This window comes from Myotis nattereri (assembly GCF_964212035.1).
Source record: "Myotis nattereri genome assembly, chromosome: X".
Classification (NCBI taxonomy): Eukaryota; Metazoa; Chordata; class Mammalia; order Chiroptera; family Vespertilionidae; genus Myotis; species Myotis nattereri.
This window is the reverse complement of record NC_138078.1, coordinates 148,308,200-148,335,177: the sequence shown is the minus strand read 5'-3', so window position 1 is coordinate 148,335,177 and position 26,978 is coordinate 148,308,200. Positions and strand designations below refer to the sequence as shown.

The 26,978-nt window shown below is 47.0% G+C and overlaps 1 protein-coding gene across 1 annotated transcript; it reads right to left on the bottom strand.

The window, feature by feature from the left end:
• Positions 1-16,075: 16,075 nt before the first annotated feature.
• SLC38A5 (solute carrier family 38 member 5) lies at positions 16,076-24,150 on the bottom strand (the record flags this gene model as incomplete). Its single annotated transcript, XM_081115138.1, has 15 exons — positions 16,076-16,521; positions 17,020-17,123; positions 17,211-17,355; positions 18,578-18,693; positions 18,937-19,037; positions 19,681-19,760; positions 19,930-20,067; positions 20,165-20,223; positions 20,603-20,685; positions 22,276-22,354; positions 22,494-22,586; positions 23,293-23,366; positions 23,455-23,570; positions 23,945-24,020; positions 24,098-24,150. 15 exons carry the CDS (start codon positions 24,148-24,150, stop codon positions 16,420-16,422), a joined length of 1,419 nt encoding a protein of 472 aa, XP_080971264.1. The 3' UTR covers positions 16,076-16,419.
• Positions 24,151-26,978: the final 2,828 nt, after the last annotated feature.

Genomic DNA, 26,978 nt, shown 5'->3' with positions numbered 1-26,978 from the left:
TGAGACCAGTCTGGGTGGTGGTGAGGCTAAGATCCTAGTTGCAGCAGTTTTGCCCTTCAAGATGGCGTGGTTTCTGTGCCAGCGCCAGCCGCCCCAGAGTGTTTGCAGTGGCAGCAGGGTTTTGCAGTCTAAGACTGCCCGGTCTGCCAGCCCCCAAAAGTCCTGCAGGATCTAACTGTCCCTAGCTCACACACACACACACACACACACACACACACACACACACCCCACATGTAAACACTCTTCTTTCACTTCCTCACTCTCTCACACTCTCTCCCTCCCTGCTTTCTTGCCAGTCACCATCTTCCTCTTCTGCACTATGCTTTTGTAGTTAAGCCTTGGTTGATGATGGTGTCACTGGGAGGGATTGCCCCTAGGCCAGTGGTTGGCAAACTGCGGCGCACAAGCCACATGCTGCTCCTTGGCCCCTTGAGTGTGGCTCTTCCACAAAATACCATGTGTGGGCATGCACGTACAGTGCAATTGAAACTTCATGGCCCATGCACAGAAGTCGGTATTTTGTGGAAGAGCCACACTCAAGGGGCCAAAGAGCTGCATGTGGCTCGCGAGCTGCAGTTTGCCGACCCCTGCCCTAAGCCAATCACCTTGGAGGATCAGCTACCACTGCAGCAGAAGAGCTGCTGGACAAGAGCCAACACTATGGAGGAGGACTTGATTCAGTGAGGCTTTGGTGCTGACCAAGTCCGCCCCTTGAGTGTGTCACTCTTGGAGGTGGTAGGGTTGTATTCTGTCATGGTCAAAGCTGACCAATGGATGCACTGGCTCCGGAGCCTCCTGGGAGGTGCAAAGTCAGCCACTGCCTATGCCCTGCCTGGGGCCACCCAGCATGAATGTCAAAGCGATCTACAGATGGCTGCTACTAGTGTTGGGATTGGAGATGCCCAGGAGAGGCCAAACTCTGATCCGAGGGGGTCTGCCACTAGTGCCGGGCCTGAGGCCACATATTGAGAGGTATGGGGCACATTGAGGCCAGCTTCTGCTTTTTTTGAGAGAAGCATGAGGCAAGAGAGGCCATTTGTATGGAAAAGCCACTGGAAATGGCTTGGATGAGCCTGCAAGTAGGGAGGGGCAGAGTTTCAGGGGATCACCAGGGTGGGTCAAAAAGTGTGAGCCAGGAGGGCCCGCGAGTGCTCCAGTCCCCCCAGGTTTTGCGACTAGGAGGGCCGACTGTGCCAAGCACTGTGCAAGGTATCTGTAGGGGACGGAGGACCCTTGCAACCAAAATCTTTTTCCCCAAGAAACAGCGCATCGCTTCTCGGCCTTTTGGCTAAGATCAAGTGTAGTATCTGTTCTTACCAGTTTAATGTCTGATATCTCCTCTTTCTGAGGACAATATATTAAATGGATTTTCGGAGCAGGAAGGTGGAATAGGAGCTTGCTCCGTCCACTCTGCGCATCGACACGCTATCGCAGTACCTCCGGGAATGGTACACACACACAAAAGATAAAAAAAAAAGAAAGAAATTTACAGTGTAAAGGGGGGAAGACGACAAAACCAATATTGTTTTTTCACCTTTCTTAATCAAGTAACATTTATTGTTGCAAAGAATATGTGTTTTTTAAATGCAGTTTTTAGTAAGTATTAGGGAGGAAACACACAGTAAGAGGCTGAGATTTAAAATAATGTCCTTGAATAGGACATTATACATTTCCTCATAAAGGTCTGGTTAATGTTTTTGTTAGTTTTGTTCCTAGAGTATATCTGTTCATAGTATGTCATAGTATACTACTATGAAACCTTTCTTGTTTCCATTATATTTTCTAATTGGTTACAGCTGGTGTGGAGAGAAGGTATTGATTTTACTGTTAATCTTGTGCATTTAGTCACCCTGCTGAACCCTTCAGCTGGTTTCAAGAAATACAGTCTATTTTGCTTCAGTCAGTGGCTATTCATACATTTTTAAGATATTTGTTTTAAAACATTTTTATAACAAGCTATGCAGTTAAGACGTATCCATACGCCACTCTTCCCAAATAGATAAGCAGCTTAGAAAATTATTGCTTCTCCACAGTTGGTCTCCCAGCCTGCAGTAGGCAATTAGGTATGAGCAGTGTAGGAACCTTAGGCCAGGTGCAGAGGTTCACCAGGGTGGAGAGCCCTGGGTGCTTAGCAACCAGCAGAACTACAAGCCCTTGTAGGACCACTCCCCTAGTGTTCATCCCTGGAAGATGACATCTAGGCTTCAGCTGTGTTTCAGCTCTGAGCCCAGAGAGGCAGCAAAATCAGATGGCGTGACACAGGGCTGGCATCAGGACCGGCTGCATTGACTAGGGACCCCCTGGTGCTGACTAATCAGTAGACCCAAGGGGGGCTCACCAGGAAAGTTCATGAATGTTCTATTGGGATTCTCCCTTGAGGCCTCCAGATAAAAGCCCTTCATTCAGGGACAGAGTGCAGCTGTTTCCATGGAGCACACCCTAGCCTTTCCCCACGCCCTTCTCCCAGAGGCCTTTTCCTTTCCTCTCTTTCTCTAAAGCTCCAAGGGCCTTTCTTTTGCCTCTGTAACTTGTTGCCTGAGCCCATTTCTTCTATGGATCGCCTCTACCTCTGTGATTTCCTTAATAAACTTGCTCTTACAGTTTGAAAAAAAAAAAAGTGTGAGCCAGGGATCACCAGGGTGGGTCAAAAAGTGTGAGCCAGGTGATAGACATTCAGATATGGTTCCCTGCCTGCTAGCTCTGTGGCTGGAGGGATCAGAAGAGGAACAATGTCCTCTGCTAGGATTTCTGTCTGGGAGGAAGCTATTCCTCCAGCTCTCGTCCTTATTCCAGGTAAGTTACTTTCACCCCAAATGTCCCAGGTTCCTCTCAAGCTGCTTCCCCAGTGCTGGAGCTCACAGAATCCAAGAAAGAAGAGACTCATGTCTGGGTCGGCAGGCTGAGGGAAAGAAAGAACCACATTGTGTATGAAGAGATCAGTGACCCAGAGGAAGATGATGAACTGTGTAAGTGGCCTTTCCTTCCAGCCCACACTGCTACAAAACACACTGTTCTCATAGTCGCACCTTGTCATTCCTTCCCTAAATCATTCCTATGCCTACACCCTTGGGATGCAGCACTGAGACTAAGTGAGGAGGCTTCCCTCCCTCTTTCTATTCCCTGCTCTGTGTAGCCAGGGATCTCCCTACCCAGCATGCCCTGGGCTCCACCTCCTGGTCAGCTCTTGAACTATAGGCCCCTGCTTCCTCTAGCCTAGGAACTCATACAACAGGTGAGAGTCCCTGTGGCATGAGCAGAAGATTCGCTTTGAGGAGCACTGGCGGGTGCATGCACAGCATGAGGTGGGGAGGAATCTGAGTGCTCAGGGTCCTGCAGGTCAGGATGAGGGGTTAGGTATTAACGGATCAGGCAATGGGAGCTCACTGCCACTTATTTCCTTTCTCTCTCCTTGTCTCCACCTCAGGGATGTGACAAGTGCCCATGAAAAGAAGCAGAACCTGGTGACCCTTCCTGAACATGGGCACCACTGTGAAGTACAGGCCATCAGGAGGACAGCAACTAAAAGAATGAGCTTACAGTAGTGAAAAGCTTAGCACTATGTTAATACGTTAATGTGACAAATGTTCTGTTAGATGTTAGTTTTATAGTGTATAGTAACACCTATTCCTAACGCATGTTCCTGTCCGTGTATCCATGCACTTACTTTGGGAAACAGGGACTGTCAGGTATCTCTGCACAGAGGAGCACTCCCCTCCCTCTCCCCAGATGTGACTGGTAAGGCATTCCAGTAGCTGGATTCCAGATGCTCTTCTCCGCATTTGTACACACACACACAGGCACACACACACTAATAGTTTGAGCATCTCCTACCTGCTCTTGCTTTTCTCTTCATTTATACACACACATAGGTGCACACAGTAACGGTTTGACTATGAGCATCTTCTACTTACTCTTCTCCACTATCAGAGTGTCCTGAGCATGTTCCTTTTATGCTGTTTCCTATTGAGCAGTTGCTCTGTGTTGCAAACCCCCACTATTCATTTACTTTCTGTCAGTTAATAAACAGACTTTTTTTCATCAGTTGTTTCTTCCTCTCTTTCTTGTGCACAAACACTGTGCACATGTGTGAGTGATTTATTTGCACATAGACTTAGTAGTGGAATTGCTGCATCAAAGATTTCATTTGTTCGGCCAACACCTAAGAGCCATGTACTGGGTACTGAACGCTGTCCGTGGTGCTGAGGAGACATTAGAGAACAAGACACAAATGCCCTTGCCCACCTGACCTTGACATTCTCCTGGGGGATATTTCCAGTTTTTATATGATGAACGGTTTGCCTTTACTCTCTGTCAGATCTGAGATTCAAGAGCTGTATTCCATTATGGATAGTGTGGAATGAGACAGAGGTGCTCTGGACTCTGTCCCAGAACTCAGGGGAGAAGGTGTGGAATCATTTTTCCAAGACTGGGAACCTCCAGAGCGCAGCTTACAGAGAGGGAGAGGCAGTGTTCTGGTGACAGTGTGGGCAGGGGAGGACACAGATGCACAGGGTGTGTGGGAGAGGGCCTGGCATACAGGCAAGGGAGACCCAGGACCCAGTGTGTGCTGTCACAGCCATCGAAAGGAGAGGGTGTCAGGGAGGACGGTGTGAGGGGTCAGTATATCCAGGGCTGAGGTCCCTGAGAACTGGCTCAGCAGTGAGAGGGGAGTCCTGCCTGGGTCAGTGAGGATGTTGCTCCACCTCTGCCTCAGCAGAAACAAATTCTCTTTTACCCTAATATAGCACTGCATTCCTCAAATCAGTATTCTGATATTAGACATTGGGTACATTATTCTCCATGTAAAAAGAGAAGAGAATGTCCAAAGTAGATCCTGAAAGATTTCCTTTTTCTTCCTCTCTGGAAAGGTGGTACACACTGACTGGGTGCCCAGCAAGGGAGACAAGTACAGGAAAGGACGACTTGAAAACACTTTGCAGTCATGAGAGGGAATAATTTGCCTTTGGTTCCAAGGTAGATAATGCTTTCCTCCTCCCCCTGCTCCATGAGACAGGTCCAGATTTTGAGATGCCAAGAGACTATGGTTTTTCCCAAACCCAGAAATCAGCCTGGACATAGATCTGAGCCCACCCCCAAGTAGCCTTCTCCCCCCACACACTGATGCCCCATGTGGATGCACATGCTCTTCTGATGAGGTCCTAAATGACTCTTTATACCCTCCTGTCTGATTTGTGTTTCAATCGTTTTTAGACTGGGTCTATAGCTAATCCCCATTCCTAGCAGAGATTTGGGAAATGCAGGGATGTGTGAGAAAGAGCAGTGCATGCATCACAAGAGGAGCCTTATGAGCTTCCTTCACCAAGACCCACAGTACACAACACATTTTGCAGTGACTCTAAACCAAATGCTCTATGAAATCAAGCTGACCCTTTGCACTTGTGATACTCTGATATTTGCTATTGTTCAGTGATACGCTATGCTATTCCATTGTAATTCATTAAAGACATGAAATTCTGCTCAAGTGACATACAACATTCTGTTGGCCTTTTATGAGTCACAACCTGCAGCTTGGAAAGCCCTTCATGGTCCCCATGGGTGTTCCAGGTGACTCCCTGCTCTGAGTCCTGTAGAAAAGGTGAAAGGAGGCCTCATTTTTCTCTTAAGCAGTTTCTTGAGAAATGGTGACCTTGAGACTTATTACCCCCTGGGCCAGGCCTGACCAGGGGTGGGGTAGATGGGGAAGCATCCCTGGTGTTTGGGTAAATACTCCAGTGTTTCTTCTTTAGCGTCACGCTACTACCACAGTCAGAACACTTCTGGTTTTCCCCCCACACTAACCTATTCTGTACAACATCATCTGTGTGTTCCACAATTCAATTCAGTTCTGACACTAACCAGAGTTAGCTTAGTGCCCACAGGTTAAGGACTCAGTCCTACAAGTCTGCTCCTGCCTGCCAGATGCCAATTGCAAGTTCCAGGTTTTTCCCTGTATTCTGAAAAAATGGCTATAAATCCAAGGTTTCCATGACCCCTTCTTGAGTTCAGTCAATTGCTAAAATGTTTACAATAAGGAATGTGATAAAGGATGCAGATGAACAGCCAGATGAAGAGATACATAGAGTGACATCTGGAAAGGTCCAAAGCACAGGAGCTTCTGTCCCCGTAGTGTTGGATTTTTTGTTTGTTTTGTTTTTATTGATTTTTTACAGAGAGGAAGGGAGAGAGATAGAGAGTTAGAAACATCGATGAGAGAGAAACATCGATCAGCTGCCTCCTGCACATCTCCTACTGGGGATATGCCCGCAACCCAGGTACATGCCCTTGACCGGAATCGAACCTGGGACCTTTCAGTCCGCAGGCCGACGCTCTATCCACCGAGCCAAACCGGTTTCGGCAGTGTTGGATTTTATTTCTCTCCAAGCATATGAATGTATTCACCAATCCAGAAGCTCTTTGCACCTCATACTATTGGGATTTCATCTAGGCTTCATCATGTAGGCATGATCCATCATTATATTTCCAGCCTCTCTTCTTTTTCAAGAGAATGGAAGGTGAAGCTGAAAGTTCTAAGCTTCTAATCATGGCTTGGTCTTTCTTGTGAACAGCCCCCATTCAGGAGTCACCGCAGTGTTGCCTCATTAGAACAAATAGTGTTCTTACCACTTAGGAAGTTACAAGGGTTTTAGGTGGCCTATGCCAGAAAGTGGCGGAAGAGGCCAGGATGTTTATTTTTTATTATTTCACACCAGGGTTTATTCTGGTGGGGAGGGATATGGGCTCAGAGCCAACTGGGTTATGCTGAAATGACAGACAACCACAGTTTATCACTCATGTTTCTTGTCCATCTCAGCTGAACTGGGGCTCTTCTCCACATTACAACACCCTCATGTCAGGACCCAAGGACACAGAGCAGCCACACAGGTGGCCTGGCAGAGAGAAAGGAGAGTGTGGCTAAGCATGAACTGGGTCATCAAATGGCTAAGTCTGACCATAAGGGTGAGATTGTGCAGTCCTCTTGGATAAGTGGAGGCTAGGTTATAGGTTATTTGTGAACATTCTAAAATCTGCCACAAGGGCAATAAAAAATAAAATCAGTCACAAGGAGGATGTGACATCATAAATGAGAATGTGGTAGGGGGGAAAGGAGTGAGAATTTTATCCCCCCCCCAAGACAACATTCAACAACCCCCTCCCCTCTGACACCTGTCAGTCTGTTCTCTGAATCTAGTCGGTAGATGTTGTGAAACATCTTACAATGCATAGGACAGCAACCCCCTCAAAGAATTATTTGACCCAGAATGTCAGTGGTGCCAAAGTTGAAAATCCTGGCTAAAGGAGTACTTAAGTTGTGAGGTTTTAAGTGTCATACAGGAGATCTCTCCATGAGGGTAGGCAAGTAGAAGGATGGTACAGTTTATAAGTTAATCCATTTATCACAAGGCACTTATGAGGCCTTGACTGTGTTCAGAGCTCTATACTATAGAGTCTATAGTAAAGGAAGATAAGGTGAGAAACTAGGTTTCTGTAGTCATCTTAAAGGAGAAAGTTGATGGTGCATGGGTCTTTTTGTCCCCAGTGCTCTGGGGGCCACATCAGCTCTATGTAAAGAGTTCCCATGTGGGGGGATCTGTTTCTCTGCTTTTTCTTCCACCTCAGCATGACCCTGTGTCAGGGACTGCAGCTCCATAATTGACTGATTATCCAGAAAGTCCTCCCACTCCATCCTTCTGTAGGCTCTTTGCCTCTCCAGGTACATTTTATGTTATTGAATGTATTGGGATGACATCCTATCTAATAAAATGGTAATGTGCAAATTAACCGTCACTCCATTACAAAGATGGTAGCACCCATAGCCACAAGATGGCGGTGCCCAGTCCTCTCAGCCCCGCCAGAGTCCCCCAGTCTCAGCAGGGGGTGGCCGCTGAGAGCAGCAAGTATGAGCAGCCTGGTGGAATGCTTGCTTCATTGACGCGGCAATGAGGCAAGCGTTGCACCCAGCCACAGAGGCCCTCTGGGCAGCAGGCACAGAGAGGCCAGTGGGGGTGTTCCGCACCTGGTGTTCCACACCTGGCTGCAAATGGGCCTCTGGGCAGTGGGCGCAGAGCGGCCAGGCCCTGCAGAAAGCTACTGGTGTGCAGGGCTACTAGTTGGTTAATAAAAATATATCGTTTCAGGTATATAATTCTATAATACATCATCTGTGCATTGTATTGTGTGTTCACCACCCCAAGTCAAGTCCCCTTCCATCACCATTTATCCCCCCTATACTCTCTTCTACCTTCCCCCCACTGCCTTTCCCTCTGGTGATCACTATGCTGTTGTCTGTCTATGAAGGGTGTTGTTTTCCCGCTTAATCCCTTCATCTTTTCCATCTAGCCCTCCAACCCCGTCTCCTCTCTAAGAGTCTGACACTATTTTGTTTGTTAGTTCATTTTGTTCATTAGATTCCACATATGAGTGAAATCATATGGCACTTGTCTTTCTCTAACTGGCTTATTTATTTTGCATAATGCTCTCCAGATACATCCATGCTGTTGCAAAAGGGAACATTTCCTTTTTTATGGCCAAGTGTAAATGTACCACAGCTTTTTATCCACTCATAAGTTACATTTTAGAATCTGCTGGTCAAGCTCCATGATTTTTTAAAAAGTCTATTGTGACTCTGACTGGAATTCCTCTGAATTTATAGATCAATTTGGGGGATAATGACATCTTTACACTGCCAAGTCTTTCCATCCAAGAACTTGGGCTATGTCTCCATTTATAAGGTATTTTTGTGTTTTCTCTGATGTTTTATTATTGCTTACATCCAAAGTTTGTACCTTTTTTGTTAGATTTAGCTTTTGTTGTTAGTCTCTATTTCTCACAAGAGGATGGTGGGGACCTGAGGCTCAGAGAAGTGCTCAGTCCCTACTATCCCATTCACACCTTAAGGAACTGTTAGAGAAAACAGATCTTCTGATTCTCCATCAGAGACAGAGGGCTTGAGGGGCACTGCTAAGAGTGTATGACATTTACACTGAAAGTCAGCCAACCAATCACATATGAGAACCACAGTCGTCATAACTTTTCTACTTTTTTTTTTTAACTTTTCTACTTTTGATGGACACTAGACTTTAGAAATCAGGAAAGTATTGGATGGGGGACAGAGGAAGAAAGGAAACTGAGAGACAATGAGAAAACTACCCTGTCTCCATAATATTGCCTAGATTTAGTCCAGATCAGTTCACTCTGTTGGCTCTATTAAGATTTATTCTTTCTTAGGGAAACATGTGCTTGTGGGAACATTGTTTTTGAACCAATGACATAGGCCAATGGGGCTCTGGGCAACATATTATGTGTTTTACAGTTTTAACTGAATATTATATTCATAAAATGTATGAATCAAGTTATCACTGTATGGGACCTGGTTCAGACACTAAGGGGGTAGGACACTCTGACCATCCTCTTTTCTTTAGGGTGATTAACCAGGGAACAGATAGGTTGAGCTAGTCCCCTCTTTACAAATGTGCTTCTCTCCTTCATTATTACTGTGATGGGTTGAGGTTACCTCAGACCCTGATATGCTCCTTTCTCAGCATTACCCACACCTATCCTAGGGAGCCCTTCCTAGGTAGTAGGTAGGAAGTTCAGTCATTAAAGGTTATTAGAGTGCCACCTGCTGGTGTAAGAGTGTTGTAGGCCCAATAGCCCTTCAGTTCTGAGGGTAGTTCTTGCTTTTTCCATCCATTTATGCTCTGCTTTGAGTTTCTCTGGATATACTCTTATCTTTTTAGTTGATTCTTCCTGCTTATTTTGGCTTCTGGTTCCCTTCACCCTTTTAAATCTTATCTGAACTTCTTTCTTTTTTTAAGGAATTCTTCAGAATTTCTTATTTTCCAGTACAAATGGTTTCCCAACTAATGATGGTTCAACTTACAATTTTTCAACTTTACAATAGTGCAAAAGCAATATGCATTCAGTGGAAACAGTACTTTGAATTTTGATATTTTCCCAGGCTAGCAATATTTGATACGGTGCTCTCTCGTGATACTGGGCAGTGGCAGTGAGCCACAGCTTCATTAGCCACACAATCATGAGGGTAAATAACTGATACTCTTGTACTGTGTTTTCAGGGGTTTTTTTGTATTGTGTTTTGTGTTTACACATAAATTACATGGTAGTCAAAACTTTATTATAAAATAGGTTTTATGTTAGATGATTTTGCCCAACTGGAGGCTAATGTATAAATGCTTTGAGCAAGTTTGAGGTAGGCTAGGCTATGCTATAATGTTCAATATTAAATGCATTTTCAACTTATGATGGGTTTATTAGGGCACAGCCCCATTATAAGTCAGAAACATCTGTACTTTATTAATTCTTCTGTCATTTCAGTGGATCACTGGGAAGGTAGACAAGTTGGCTCAAGCAGCCATCTTCAGATAGACTTTAGGATGTTTTATAAAAGTTTCTAGTATAAAAAGTTGTTTTAGTTTGATTATATTGTGTTTAGAAAATGTTCCTTACATTTTTCTACATTTAACGAGGTTCTCAAGATTGTCTTTGTGGCCTATTACATGATCAAATGTCTTTTTTTAAAAAAATATATATTTTATTGATTTTTTTACAGAGAGGAAGGGAGAGAGATAGAGAGTTAGAAACATCGATGAGAGAGAAACATCGATCAGCTGCCTCCTGCACATCTCCTACTGGGGATGTGCCCGCAACCCAGGTACATGCCCTTGACCGGAATCGAACCCGGGACCCTTCAGTCCGCAGGCCGACGCTCTATCCACTGAGCCAAACCGGTTTCGGCAACATGATCAAATGTCTTAATGTTCATGGTTATTATACAGAAGGTTGGGCGGATTGATTATTCACTTTCGTTAAAGAACAATTCTTGGAGCTTCATGCCGAAACCGGTTTGGCTCAGTGGATAGAGCATCGGCCTGCGGACTGAAAGGTCCCGGGTTCGATTCCGGTCAAGGGCATGTACCTGGGTTGCGGGCACATCCCCAGTGGGAGATGTGCAGGAGGCAGCTGATCGATGTTTCTCTCTCATCGATGTTTCCAACTCTCTATCTCTCTCCATTCCTCTCTGTAAAAAAATCAATAAAAAATAAAAAAAAGAACAATTCTTGGAGCTTCATTATAGAGGTGAAAGTGGCAACTTCTAGCCAATCTATGAGGTGCTGGAGGAGAATCTACAAATGAACTTTTAAAATTTGATTTGATTTGATTTGATTTGATTGTTGACAGTATTACAGATGTCTCTGATTTTCTCCCTTTTTGCCCCCCTCCACCCAGTAACTTACCTAAGGCCCACTTCTGCTCTTTCTCCTTTTTCTTTTTTTTTATTCCTTATTGATTAAGGCATTACATATGTGTCCTTATCCCCCCATTGCCCCCCCACCTCCCAGTTCATACCCTCACCCCCTTAGTGTCTGTATCCATTGGTTAGGCATATATGCATGCATACAAGTCCTTTGGTTGATCTCTCCTCCTTCCCCCACCCTCCCCTGCCTCCCCTCTGAGTTTTGACAATCTGATCAATGCTTCTCTGTCTCTGGGTCTGTGTTTGTTCATCCATTTATGTTGTTCATTATTTTCCACAAATGAGTGAGATCATGTGGTATTTATTTCTCCGACTGACTTATTTCACTTAGAATAATGCTCTCCAGGTCCATCCATGCTGTTGCGAATGGTAGGAGTTTCTTCCTTTTTACAGCAGCATAGTATTCTCTCTTTCTCCTTTTTCATTCTGAGATTGGAGTTTTTTAAAAGACAGTTACAAAGAACAGCTCTTGCCTCTGGTGATTCAAACTGCAATTTTGTCTCCTTGGATTTCTATCAATTTGATTCCACCTTTCTGTCTACTAGGAGTGCCTTAGTATTTCTGGTGGCCCACCAGCACCTTTTCTTGTTTTCCTGTACTGTTAAAAAATTATCCTTGTCCGGCCGTCATGGCTCAGTGGTTGAGTATCAACCAGGAGATCACAGTTCAATTCCCAATCAGGACATATGCCCAGGTTGCACCTAGATCCCCAGTAAGGGGCGTGCAGGAGGCAGCGGTCAATGTTTCCCTCTCATTGATGTTTTTATTTCTCTATCCCTCTCTCTTCCTCTCTCTCTCTAAAAATCAATAAAAACATATATTTTTTTAAAAGTCTCCAAACAAACAATACGGAGAAACTGCACAGAATAGTGCATGAGAGGGAGGAAGGAGGGAGAATTTGCCTGGCTCAGTCCATTTCTTTTCTTAATGGTCAAAATGTACCTAACAGATACTAACTCCCCCATATTTCTAGACTGCATCATCTGGCCCCTGGGGCAGCTGTTTTGGAAACCAGATACCACACTTTGAGGTGTAGTGTTTCATACATCCCAAATATGGTGGAAGGAGCCGAAAAGTTCAAGTGTGCAGCTCACTGGCCTTTCTTTACAGGAGCATCCAAATGTGAGAACCAAATGCCCCCAGAGAAGTCCTAAATTCACCTGGTAATTGTAATAGTCAGCTGTGCTAGCTAATTGCTTTTTTCTGAAAGAAAAATTAAACTATGTCTATGTCAAGCGACTGAACTGTTTATAGCTTGGAGCCAGGCACCTAGGGTAAACTCCCAGGTGAGAGAGTGATGGGGTGCTTATCTTCCTTGACATAATATTTCAAAGAGATGGGTCCAAGGCTCTTAAGAAAGTCATTCATGGGTTATGGGCTGGCAAGAGACTTATTTAGCTTTTAAAAAGATGTACATATATATCAAAGTTAGTAGTTTGTAGCTGTCTAAATATCCAGTAAGGTTCAAAGTAAAGCAATTATCACAATTGCAATAGAATGAATTTTTAAATTCGATATAATACTCATCTTGGGGGCAAAAAGAATGTTAAATTTAAAAAGCATTTACAATGGTGAATGATTAAAGCAGATTCTTGCTTAACAATACACAAAAATTCTCCTTCTTCTTGTCACTGGGTTGTGCCACCACATCATTAATCTTTAAACTTCTACTGACTTTCTTGTATTCTCTCCAACATATCCCCTGACAAAAAAACAGGCTGAACTAGTTAAAAAAAAAAAGCGGAAATTCCAGGGCTAGCTAAGCCTGCTCATGGGAATCAAATGAGAAATCCAAGGACCACCCCCAAGAAATCTGTTTGCACCAGAAAAATCCAAGATGGCACCTGAAACCCCTTCCCAAGCCAAGTTATGTATAGCTAGATATGTTCCAAACATGTTTGGGAACTGCACATGCTCCCTTGGAAATCCAAGATCCCTTCACCTGTTATGGACAGCTTCTGCAAGGGAATGGGGGGGATGGCCCTACCCCTGCACAGTGGGGGACTTTTCAAGTGTCAGGGGACTTCCAGGTCCTTGACTCACCCAGGAAAAATTTCAAGGAAGAACTGAAGTGAGAACAAAGCAAGTTTTATTCAGATAGAGAAAAAGAAAGAGGCCAGGGTGTGGGCACTCTGTGAAAGAAGCAAAAAGTATGCATTCAAGTGGACACAGGCCAAACCACAAGTTCGGTGCTCTGTGGTCAATTACTTCTTGGGATTTTGTTTCTAAGGAGAGGGTTGTCTCCAAGCTTTGTGGCGCCAAATTCTGACTCCACCTTCTGGTTGGAGGGGGCCTTGTTGTGACTTCAGTGACCACCGCAGGAGTTTCCTGCCATTAACTGTTTCCCTTTGATCAAGCCCAGAGTTGGGGACTCAGGTGAGAGGATGTGAGTTCCTACTTCCTCACTATACTTGTCAGGATTTTTCTGGAACTTCTTTCTATCCTGCCTCACATCCTTCCTTGGGAATCCCCACCCCTGAACTGACCTACCCCCCACCACCACCCTTTAATAACTTTCCTAATTTCCCAGAATCAAGGAGAAGGAATAATTAGGCATTCAATTATCCTTCTTCATTCTTTGGCCAACAATAAAGTTTCTGACTTGCTTTGCCGAATATTGTCTGTGAACAACACCCAGCAGGACAAGCACCATTAAGGGTGAGGTGTTACTCATTGTAATTGCCTACCCCAGAGGATGGAGGGCTAGGGAAGGAATGCCTAGTTACTAGCCAGCCAGGCTGAACTTTTCTAAGAGCTTTTCAACCCCACTATGCCTTGATGTGACCATGCCACCTCAGACTCCACTGAGCCAGCCCTACCATTTTTCTACTCTGTGGTGTTTACAGGACAGGTAATGAGCCTTCCAAAAAAAAATATGAGCTTTTCTGGATACAACTAGAAAGCTCCACCTCAGCTTATTCTCCATCTGTGGCCTCCAATCTTTTCCCACTCTAAGCCATCTCATCCCCCAATGAGGACCAAACCATCAAGTTTTATTGCTAGAAATAGTCCTGAAATCCAAATACTTCCTCACCTCTTCTGTGGCATCTGCAGGCCTCATTTAATCATCCTAGAAATCCAATTAGTTGGATACCCTAGTTATTCCTGGTTTACTTGAGTAGACTGAGGCACAGAAAGATTATTTGACTTAAAAAAGGTTACACAGCTAGTAAGCTAAGAAACCAGATTTGAAACCATGCAGCCTGGCTTTGGAGTTTACACTCTAAAAGGCAAGTGCTCTTAACTATTCTACAATTCTACCATTACTTAGAATCTATATCCATCTCTTTTTTGTTGTTAATCCTCACCCAAGGATACTTTTTCCACTGATTTTTTTAGAAAGAGTGGAAGGGAAGGAGGGAGGGAGGGAGGGAGAGAGAAAGGAAGAGGAGAGAGAGAGAGAGAGAGAGAGAGAGAGAGAGAGAGAGAGAGAGAGAGAGAGAGAGAGAGAGAGAGAAACATCCATGTGAGAGAGGCACATTAATTGGTTACCTCCTGCACGCACCTGGATCGAACCTGCAACCCAGGTATGTGCCCTTGACCGGGAATCGAACCTTCAACCCTTCAGTGCTCAGGACAACGCTCTAACCACTGAGTACACTGGCCAGGGCAATATATAAAACAAGAACTCTTTTCTTTCCTGTACCTCCCCTCATCTTCCATGTTTATATTACCTGGAACTTTAGTTTAAGATTTTTTTTTTTAAATATACTTTATTGATTTTTTACAGAGAGGAAGGGAGAGAGATAGAGAGTCAGAAACATCAATGAGAGAGAAACATTGATCAGCTGCCTCCTGCACACTCCCACTGGGGATGTGCCCGCAACCCAGGTACATGCCCTTGACCGGGATCGAACCTGGGACCCTTCAGTCCGCAGGCCGACGCTCTATCCACTGAGCCAAACCGGTTCCGGCTTTAGTTTAAGATTTTAATTTTTAAAATTTACAATCAAAACTTATTTAAACTTTTCAATAAATTTTAGTTTTTCCCCTCACCATTGCTTATTGGAACCCCCTCCTTCCTCCTAAATCCATTTTTTTTCTTCTTGCTGAATCACATACCATAATCCTTTCAGAAGAGGCATGTAAATGATGAATTTTCTGAAATATTTTTGCTTTCATATGGATTATCTTGGCTATAGAAATCTAGGTTCAAAGTTATTTCTCATCATCTCTTTGAAGAACGTCTCCATTGTATTTTCTCCTCTTTTTTCTCTGGGACCTTGTGGGATCTTCACCTTATCCTTTAGAATTGTATCTTAAACCTAGAAATTGTATTTATTGAGTGTGTTTGTGTGTGCGCGCACGCGCGCCTGTGTGCATTAATCATGTTCAGAACTTAGTGGCTCTTTTCAATTTGAAAATTCAAGTCTTTCTTCATATAATTTTCAAGTGTCACAAATTATTCCTTTGATTTTTTTTTTCAATCAATTAGAAATATGCAAACCATTCTTAGTTCAAGGGCCAAAAATAGACCGTGGGTTGAATTTGGCCTGTGGGCCATAATTCACCCATTCTGGTGCTAGAACATCAATTCCAGGGATAACTGTCTGCTTGATTCACTGCTGTATCCCCTGCACCTAGAACACTGCCTGGCACCTCGTAGACTCTCAATAGATGTTTCTGAAATGAGCAAGTGAATGAAATAATGAGTTGGGGAGCAAGTTACTGAAGGAGTGGAGAAGTGAGTGAACACATGAGAGTCAGCTCCATACTACTTCTCAGGGCCTCAGTTTACCCCTGTTTGAACCTAAGCAAGTTCCACCAAGAAGTTTTAGAAAGAGATCAGAAGGCTGAGGCAAGCGTTGAAACTAACATCTTTATTTTCCCCCTTTAACTTGAGGGTAATCCTGACAGATTCTACCAGGAGGAGGCAAAAAGGACTGGGCTGGGCAGGGCTCTCTGAGGACCTGGCCTCCTCCTGCTCCTGTGGAGTTGAGATGAGGACCGTGATCCAAGCTCAGCATCCCTGGGGAGGACAGTGGACCACTCTGCAGTCTCTGTGGCCACCTACTTCCGACAGCCATGTTAATGGGAATCAGCCACCTTCACACACCAGGCAGGAGGGACCTGGAAGAGTGGCCTCATCTTCCTCTATACACAGAGATGCATGCGCACAGGAGTCTGGTTGGACCAGGGCACGATCAGTGTCCAGACACATGGCTCCGGCCTGTGGCCCAGTTGAAAAACATGAAGCCTAGACTGATCACCATGAAGAGCACCCCCAAGACACCAAAACACAGAGCCTATGGACAAGAGGAAGAGAATATGAGACTGGATGGGTCACCACAGCAGAGCTCCTCCTGAGAATGTTCTTCAAGGCCCTCCAGAGAGTCCTCATTCATTTCTGACTCTCCTTTGTGCTCCTCTTTCCTTAAATCCAGACCATTCCTTTAATCTTCCTTCCATCTTCCTAGAACCCTTTAGGGAGTACTCTCCTCCATCCTCCTTGAAGGTTCTCCTGACTCTCTTCTAATAGTGCGCCTTCCATCTGGAGAACACTCCCTCTATGCCAACCTCTTATTGAGTGTCCCCTCTGTCTTCCCAGACCCTGCTGGTGCTCTGTTTGCTCAGCCCCTTCCTAAGACAATCTCCTTCACTCTTTCAGACTAACCACCTTTTTCTCTGGATGAACCATCTTTGCCCAGGTCCCTCTTGAAAAAGTTCCTTCTATCTCTAGTCATCTTGGAGTGCTCCATCCTCAGAGCAACCACCTTTCCCCAGTCCTCCCCTGGAAAGCTCACCTGGATCTTGGGCAAAGAGGAGAGGGGCTCCACCTCAGAGGGTACAATACGGAGGTAGAAGACACTGGGAAGGATGAAGATGAGGCTGGGGGCTGAGGTGGACCCTGAAGTACAAGCAAGAGGAATAGGAGTCTATGTAAGTTTGGGGTACAAGGCCCATATTAGATGGGGACTGGGGTTTGGGTACTGACCGATAACCCCAAAGATATCCCGGATGGTCGGTACGTAGATGACAAGGACATTAACCAAGATGAGCAGAATCACGGCTATGGCCACATGCCATGGCCAGCTGAAGGCTTTGCTTGGGAAGAGCAGCTGCTGTAGGGCCCGGCGGATCTGTAGCCAGAGTAGGGTGGGACACAAGTCAGCGCCCAAATGCTGCCTCCCCTTCCTTGTGGTCATCTGTCTTTGCCTCCACCCTCTGTCTGAGATCCCTGATTTCCCTTCCATCTGACTGTCTCCACTTTATCTGACCATCCATCTATGCCTCTACCCACTGTCTATTACTTTTTCTCTGTTGGATCATCCATCTATGCCTCTACCCACTGTCTGAAATCTTTACCTCCTCCTCTATCTCTCCTCCCCTGTCTGACTACCCATTTGTCCTTCCATCCTGTCTGAGATCCCTGCCTCTTTCCATCTGACTATCTCTCCCCTCTTTCAAGTCATTTCACCTCCTCATCTGAGAGTTTGTCCCTCTTATACCTTACTGCTTTTGCCTCCACCCTTTTTGTGCCTAGCCTGTTTCTTCATTCTGACTGTCCATCTATGCCACTACCCTCTTTCTGACCCTTTTTGCCTCCCTCTTCTGTCTACACCAGTGATGGCGAACCTTTTGAGCTCAGTGTGTCAACATTTTGAAAAACCCTAACTTAACTCTGGTGCCGGGTCACATATAGAATTTTTTTGGTATTTGCAACCATAGTAAAACAAAGACTTATATTTTTGATATTTATTTTATATATTTAAATGCCATTTAACAAAGAAAAATCAACCAAAAAAATGAGTTTGCGTGTCACCTCTGACACGCGTGTCATAGGTTCGCCATCACTGGTCTAGACAGACATCTGTGCCTCCTTCCTTCAACTGCTACCCCTGTGCCGGGGCTGACCGGCAGACTCTGAACGATGGATGAATGATTACTCTGACACACTTTTCTGTGAAAGAGAGGCTAAGGAACTAGTTGGCATAAGGAGCCAAAAAAGCCTTGATAGCAAAACACCCAGGGATCAGACTTGTTTGGAAAAGTCAAGGTAGGGGCTGCTGCCTTTGGCAAGGCCCCCCCAGAGGACCCTGGTCTTTTGGAGGATCCTCCTTACAGACATTCCAATCAAGTCTCATGCTTCCCCACACCCCTGTCCTCCAGGCTGTCTCTATCCTACCATCTATTTTTGCCTTCTTCTGTCCATCTGACAACTCTACCTTCCCTGTCTGTCCATCCCTGCCTCCTCCATCCATCCCTTCATCCACTCCTATCTCCAACATCCATCCAAACATCTATGCCTGTACCCTCTACCCATGTCCCTCTGTTCCATGTCCCCCCTTGGTCCCCACGCACAGGGAATAACACAACTGGCACAGTGAGAGTGACTGCAAGCAGCACTGCCAGGCGCACACAGAGGATGAGCAGGTCCTTTTGGCTGTACATATGTAGCATCTCCGCCTCCACGCTGCCTGGGCCATAGGACATGGGACAAGGGATGCTGGATGTGGCAGGAGAACCAGAACCAGTGTCCCCCCTCCCCCCACACACACACATACACACAGAGTAACAAAATCTACATTTGTGATGCATACTGTCCATTTGGAAACTGATGAGTCCGGAGGCATAGAGGAAAAGTGCTCAGGCTCCTGCCCCAACAGTCTTCCCAGTCCCCACCCCAGCTGCCACCCAACCCTGGCTCCAGCTCCACTCACTGTAGAAGGTAAGGTATCCAAAGGTGGCTGTAAGTGCATACATGCAGAACATGGCACCGATGGACACATTGGCTACAGCTTGCATTCTGTGCTTGGAGGGCCTAAGGTACAGAGGTCATAGAATTGTAATGCCCATATCCCTGGACTTGGTCCAGACCCCTCAAAACCAGCCTCCACACTCCAGAGTCCCCTTCCCCCAGAGCTGACATTCAGCTGGTACACTCTTGGATTCCCATCTCTACCTCCCTTGTGTAACAAGCCAAGCCTCCCCTCTCTGTCCATCCATATCTCATCCCATAGGACCATCTTTGCCCATATCCTCTGTCTGACCATCTCTGCCTCTCCCTTCCACTTGACTGTCCCTGCCCCTCCCTTCTATCTGACCATCCCTACCTAATTATCCACACATCTCCTATCATATCATCCCTGAGCCCCTTTTGTCCTGTCATATCCCTGTCCCCATCCATGCATGCCACCCCTCCATCTGATCATCTCTGCTGCCCCACTCTGTCCATTAACACCTGTATTGGATGTTAAAAGAGTAAAATGCTTGGGCCCCAATCAGTAAACAGTCACTTCCCTGTGTCTCCTGAGACCTCCTGTCCACTTCAAACCCCTCCCTTTGCATAATCTACAATCAACAATCAAGTTACAGTCCCAGAACTGCTGTAGGGATTGTCAGACATCATAACTATTGCCCCACCTGTTGGTTCATCAAACATGCCCACTTGCCTGTCCAGTCACCGGCAGAGCTCCGTGTAAATGGGCAGCACCTCAGGGTGGCAGACAAAGGCAAAAGCCATAATGGGCACTGTGTAGAACATCTAGGGGAATGGCCAAGTACAACAGATTAACACCTATAGGGTTCCATCCCCTATTCTCCATACTCCTGGCCCCACCACTGCTCTTCATATCAGATACTTGAAAGTCCCCAATGTCCAATACTCCAGAGGGCCTGAGTGTGGTGCAAGCCCTATTGGCCTGCATACCCACCTGTGAGTCCACTGTGAACATCTGGGCCTCACAGCTTCTGTTGAGTCCCTGGCTAGGAAGGACTGAGGGGCTCTTACTCTCTGTTGCTGTCTTATTGTGGCCCACATCACAGCTAATATGGAACTTCTTATAGATGACCTGAGGAAGAAAGGATGGGGAAATGAGGTTACAGGGAAGGCTGTGTCCCAATGCCCCAAACTCTCTCCACTTCTTCAAGTCCTTCTCTCAGACTCACTGAAATGAGGAAAAACAGCATGCAGGTGAGAGAAAGACCACTGGTATATCCAAGGTAGCCTGCAAGGAGCAATAACACAGAAATTCAGAAATACAGGGACCCCCTACAGCAAGCATGTCAAACTCATGGTCAGTGGGCCGCATGCCTTATTCATGTGGCCTGCCCGCTACAAGTTTGACATGCTTGCCCTACAGCATATATTAAACCCCTAGTCTGGTTTTCAAGACTCCCTTACCCCAATTATGCCACACCTTTGCATAAGCTTTTACTTCTGCTTGGACCAGCCTCCCCTCCAGAGCAAACTCCTATTCATCTGTTAAAACCCACACCAAAAAAGCTCTCCCCTAGTGTTCAATAGCCCTTGAAAATGGGATTCTCTCAATCTAGCTACCCTTCTCTCACCCCACTATCCAATGACCAACACAGGAAGCCTCTTACCCAAGTGTCTCATGAGGGCCAGTGGCAGGATGATTAACACACTAACCATGATGATGAGAAGGTTTCCATTCAAGAACCAGCCCCTAAACAGACAGGCAAACACAGTGACTAGTTGCTGGCCAAAAAAAATTGTCAGGCAGACATAGAAGATGGCCAGACAGACAGATTTCTGCCCGTAATCAGGAGATGAGCCAACACCTCAGCTATAAGAAGTCATTCACGTGGTTACAATGATGGCACAACAAGATTGATAGAAACAGCCAGACTAATTATAAGACTATCTGCCAGACACTGTCAGAGGGATACATCTGAGAACACATGCACAGCTAGACAAAACTGTGCTGTCAGACTCACAAGTGAATACACAACCAGATGGGTAAACAACACCCCAAGTCAGTCAGACTCATATAGTCCAACACAAAGTTTCAGACACAGAGTGAGCCATGACCCTGGTGTCTGACAGGTAGAACAACAGTCTGATGATCTGGCTGACTGGCAGACAATGATGCAGAGTCAGACAAAAGTCAGAAACACACATGTGGTTGTTTGAACAGCTCAAGGTTTGTTGAACACCTGAAAGTAGCTGGGTTGATTTGGCCACGTGACCAAAGACAGAAATATAGACCACATGAATCAGCCAGCTGGCCACACTATTGGAACCACACTCAAAGAAAGACTGGGATCTGTATAGATAATGGAGGGAGGTGCTCAGGTAAGACAGTTAATACAGAATCAGTTGAACAACTGCTCATTTGCTCAAAAGAATTTTATTGCGTGCCTACTATGTTACATCTCATACATACACACAGTTACACCGACATAAACCAACAAAGCATCATTGGCCATATATACAGTGGGAGCTGATTATAATAATTAGACACACCTAGGTACATAGACTGCCAGCTACCTGGATGGTTTCAGAATCAAGCCAAAAATCTAAAAAGATACACAGAATCAACCATCATATCCAAACAACTGAACAGATTCAGCCAGCATATGGATCCAGAATTTTTACAATGCAGTCATTTGAATGCATAATCAGAACAATGATCAAGCATACATGGTTGGAACAATACAGAGGACATGTACAGAGTTATAGGTGAGGATCACTTACACAAAGCCAGAGAGAATTTGCCAGAACAATGGTCACTAAATTAAACAGAGATGGAGTCTACTGGCACATACATTTGGAGCAAATCACATATACATAGTTGGCACCACAGTATACGTCACACATACATACACACTGTTGGAGTCAGTGACCACACATATAGCGAGACAGATTCAGCCAGCCTGATGGACCCAGAATCAAACAGAATCTGTTGAACATGGAAAGTCAGAGTAAACAAATGTCAAATACACATGGTTGGAATTACAGTATACAGGACACAGCTATAGTTGGCTATCAGACAGCTGACCAGAGAACCTGCCACTACAACAGTAACAGAAGCAAAATCCACAGAGTTTAGATCTGCTGAGAGTAGTTGCATGATCAGCATGGGAGTACACTGGACATACAGATTCAGCCACCAGATGGAATCAACCAGAGCAGTCACAGAAATCAACATGGTCTATTAGACTCCTATAGTCAGAGCAACAGTCACACATACTGCTGGCATCACAATACTCAGGAATCACAGTCTGACCAGAGCCAAGGGGTGTTGCTTACTCACCTCTCAGGTTCCATGTTCAGGAAGGTGCCAATAACCAGGGGGAGTTCGGATTTGATGATGAACAGGTAACTGGACATGGCTGGTACAGGTGAGGAGAGTTGTAAACAAAAGGATTTCCCTCATCCCCTTACCCCATTTTCCCCAGCCCAGCCTGGGGAAGCCCACCTCACCCCACCCTCTTCCCTCTCGCTGATCCCTCCACTTCCCAGAGTCCTTACCCCCAACATTGTGCAGACAGATGACCATGGCCACCACCACCTTCCCCACAGGCCCCAGTGCCCTCTGTCCCAGCTGCTCATAAGCTCGGATGCCTGGGGGCGGGGGGAGGGCAGGAAGGCACAGGTTGTGGTCCAGGAAGCCAGGGGAGAGGTTAGGAGCCAAAAAGTCTGGGAGTTGGGGAATTGGGGTTTAGAGTAATTGAGTCTGATTGATGGGGACTGGGGATGAGAGTTAGTTACAATTGGGCTTGGGGTAGGATCTGGGAGGTGGGATCTGTGGTCAGGAACTGTGGCCAAGGAGAAGGTAGGAGGTGGGCTGGAGTTGGGTAGTGGGGATCATGGGAGCAAATAACTATATACATAGTCTGAGATCACATACACATGGTCTGAGTCCATGGTGGAAGTAAAGTCTGAGATCTGGGGCAATGGAAGCTTGGAAGCTGGGGTCTGAGGACTGGGTCTCTGAACCCTGGTCTCAGGGTTCTACAGCTAGCTGGCTTCCATGGTTGTGGGGACTAGAGACTGAAGGGAGGAGTTAGAGGAGGAATGTATTGGTCTAGGGATGAGGAGGGTCTGAACAATGGGGTTTATGGCCAGACTGAGGGCTGGGGATTGGGAATTGGGGATCTGGGAGTCCAAATGAGGTCTGAGGGCCAGGGTCAGTCTGGGGTCTGGAGTCCAGGGATTTAAGTGGGGTTTGGGGTCAGGGTGGTATGTCCAGAGTCGGGGGGTTGGTTTGAAATCTGGTGTCTCAGTCAGGGGAGTGGGTCAGGGGTCTGGATTGAGCTCTGGGGCTCACCTACAACACCAGCACAGGTCAGCAGGAGATGGATGGAGTATGAAGACAGAAGAGCAATGCACAGCAGCAGGGCCCTGTGGCAGATGGCACAACTCAGACTTGGCCCCAAGGCCTCCCGCCTGCCCCAAAACAGCCCTGCCCCCCAGGTTGCTTAGAACTCACAAGAAGAAGATGACCCCTGTGTGGGCCATGGCATAGGCCAGCCCCAGGATGCCGCTGCCCATGATGGCGTTGCTGAGGTTGAACACTGACATTCCAAATGATGTCTTCCCCTCGAACTGTGGGTAAGGGGCAAGGCCCAGGAACACATGGGTAGGGGGGTCAAGTAAGGAGACCAGCTCTAGGACCCAGAAAGACTAAGGAGGAAGTGACTGGGACATGAAGAAGCTCAGGAAGGGCCAGAGGAGAAACCAAGAAGTTAGGAAATAAAAGGAATTGAAGATGGGAAGGAGCTGGGAAAAGGAGAACCAGGAAGGGGAAAACTAGGAGATATTTTGGAGGGGAGCATCTATAAGTGGACAGAAACCAGAGAGGGTGGAGCAGCTACCAAAGGAAAACAGCTGGGGAGGGGAGTAGCTGGGAAGAGGGAAGAGTAGGGGAGGAGATGAACTGGGCAGAGTGCAGCTGGAACAGATCCTGTAGGGTCACTCACATCCATGAACTCCGTTGGCTTCCTCCCAGGAGCAGGATTATGGCTAGGCAGGAAGCCCTCGCGTTCCTGCCTGTAGCTGGAGAGGGCAGAGAAATTGGGGCTGATGAGAGGCAATCCTGACCCCTGACCCAGACCCCTCAGGCCCTGACTCACCCCACAGCACCCGCAGGTAGATCTCCATTCATCTTTGGGTCTTGCAGTTCCATCCTATGGGCAGAGAAAGGGGGTGGGGGTCAGACATGGAGTTGGGGGGCTACAAGGTGGGAGAGCTAGGTGAAGGGGTAGGGGTTCAGCTAGAGACAGACAGGTAGAGAAATAGAAAGCGATGAGGTGAGGGGAACTGGAACAGAAGGATGGCAGAGAAAGGGAAGTAAATGGAGAGAACTGAAGAGTAAAAGGCTGAGGTGGGTACTTGAAATCTCAGTAGGATCACTTTGTAAAGTATACAAAGCTATACTCCTATGATGTACACCTGGAACTAGCACAAATCATACTGAATGTAAACTATAAAATTTATTTTTAAAAGTAAATTTTTTAAAAGGAGTGAGAGGCTGAGAGCGGAAGAGATGAGAGAGAGAAAAGAGCATCAGAGGAGAGATACTCACAGCTACTCATACGTGGAGCAATAAATATGGAGGAAAGAGAAAGAAATAAAGAGAGAAAGCAACCTCACAGCAGGCGAGATGGCCATCTGGAGCTGTGATAGCCTGTCCTCCCAAACTTCACACTCACTCTTCTTGCTGTCTATCTCTTTCCTTGCCAGGTCTCCCTCAAACCAACCCCCCCCCCCAAAAAAAATTGCTTTACCCTCACCACATGGCGAGGTCTCCACTCCGGCCACGTGTCCGCTGACTGCCCCACTTCTCATAATGCCTCCTACCCCCCTCCTTCCTGCCTGGGCCCCAAGCCTGGGCCCCAAGCCTGGGCCCCAAGCCTAGCCCAGAGCTGATGCAACCTGTCCACTGGGCTGGGGGTAGGGACTGGTACGGAGACCCCAGCCCCTGACTTGGCAAACTCTCTGCCATAACTCTGAATATCCTCACTAGAGGCCAGAGACAATTTCCCAACTGAGCCCCTTTCCAGGGACAGAAGTGACCCAGGAAGCCTCCATTAATCCCCCTTTTAGGAGCCAGAGGTATTTTCTAGATCCCCTGTCAAGTCTTAAACACTCTTCTTCTGGCAGAAGGAACTGTAGACACTTCCAGACTCCAGACCCTTCCTGGGCTCAGGGTGCCTCAGGAATCTTGCCTGAGCCCTAATTTCCCCTCCTGAGGAGGAGCTGTCTCTGAGACCTCATCAGAAACCCCTTCCAGGACCTGGTGTTCCCGGGGTGGGGGGTGTCTCTGTGATCCCCAAGCCAATCTACAGTCCCTGTCTTCTGAATGGAATTTCTCACCCCTGAACTCACTTCCTGCAAATGCGGTAGCCCAGAAACCCTCATTCTACGCCCCCATCATTGCTAAAACTGCCTCCAGGAGACCCCCGCCGGAGTCCTGAGTCCCTTTCCTGGGAAGGGGAGGGCTCTTATGGAGCACCATCCTCAGCCGTGAGCACCCTCTGAGGACTCCTACCCACTCCTGAATTCCCTCTTGGGAGCAAGTTACCAAAGGACCCCTCTCCCATTCAATTCCCCACTAATACTAAAAAAGGTCTCCAGGGATCCCCTGAGCCCCCTCCCGGGACCCCCATTTGTGCCTTGGGGTCTCCAAAGCCCCCCACCCCGGCCAGCGCCCCCTCCTCACCTCTCCGCTCTTTTCAGCTCCACCAGTGGCAGGACTCAGACTAGAGCTCGGGGTCCCCAGTGCCGCGCCGCTCTCTAGAACTGCTCTCCGCCCCGCCCCCCTCTCCGCCCAGTGGCCAATCAACGCAGCTCGCGCCCCTTCTGGCCCGCGTTTTCGTGTTTTCCTTTCCCTCCTTCTGGGCGGGGGTGGGGGGGGTGGGGGGGGGATAGTGAGGAGAGGCGGGAACCCTTCCCATCTGGACCCACATGGAGGGAGACTGAGGTGTGTTTGGGTCTTGGTTGTGGGGAGGGGCTGTGGACAGAAAGATTGAGGGAATAGATGCACACCCAGAGAAAGGGCCAGGCAGGCAGTGAGAATTGACTTAAGGGTCAGCCAGACTGTGGGATGGGATGGATGGAGGGAAGAGATGCAGAGTGGAGAGACAGAGATAGTAACAGAAACAGTCACAAATAAAGACAGGCAGGCACAAGGACAGACAACAGAGAAGACAGAAAGAGAGACAGGGTATGGGGGAGTGATAGATAGACAAAGGGGCATTCACTGGGAGAAAGAGACTGTAGACAGACTCAGAAACAAACAGGGGGTAGGCCCGTGCAAGCACCTAGAGGCAAAAGGCAGGCCCAGTCATAAACAGGAGACACAACTGGCAGATAGGTGGTCACAGCCAGATATATCCCCAAACAGAGGTTGGAAACAGGCACACCAGCCCAGAGAGACAAGGAGACACAGGAGACACAGGAAGTGAAGGAGGCAGAGGGACACCTGCAGGGACAGATGACAAGAGGCAGAGAAAGTCAGATTCAGGCAGAGGGGCATGCAAGGTAGATGGACAGACCTGGGGACAGCAGTGGAAAAAGTGCAGGGATGGACAGACACAGCCAGGCCACTATAAATTGACCTCAAACAGGCAACCTAGCTGAGAGAGGACCTAGATCTTGGAGGTCCCCAGAGGGAGGTGGGGAAGACATTTGTGGTTGGATAGGGAGGGTGGACACACACTGTCTGCAAACTAGGCACACCCTGAAGTCCGGGACCCAGCCCATGCATTGGGTGAGGCCTATCCACACCCTAACCTAGGAGCTCTACTGTCTGTCTGCCCGTCTTATATGGGGGTCTGTGCACTCCCATCCAGGCATGTGTCGCCAACAGGAAGTTGGACCGGGTGGACTTGGGGTCCTGGCCCAACTCTACTGAGCTGCTTAAGGCCCTGGTGGAAAAAAGGCCTCTGCCTGGGCCCCTCCACCCACCTGTCCACCCCCCACTGGGAGCACAGAATTCCCAGAAAGGCCAGG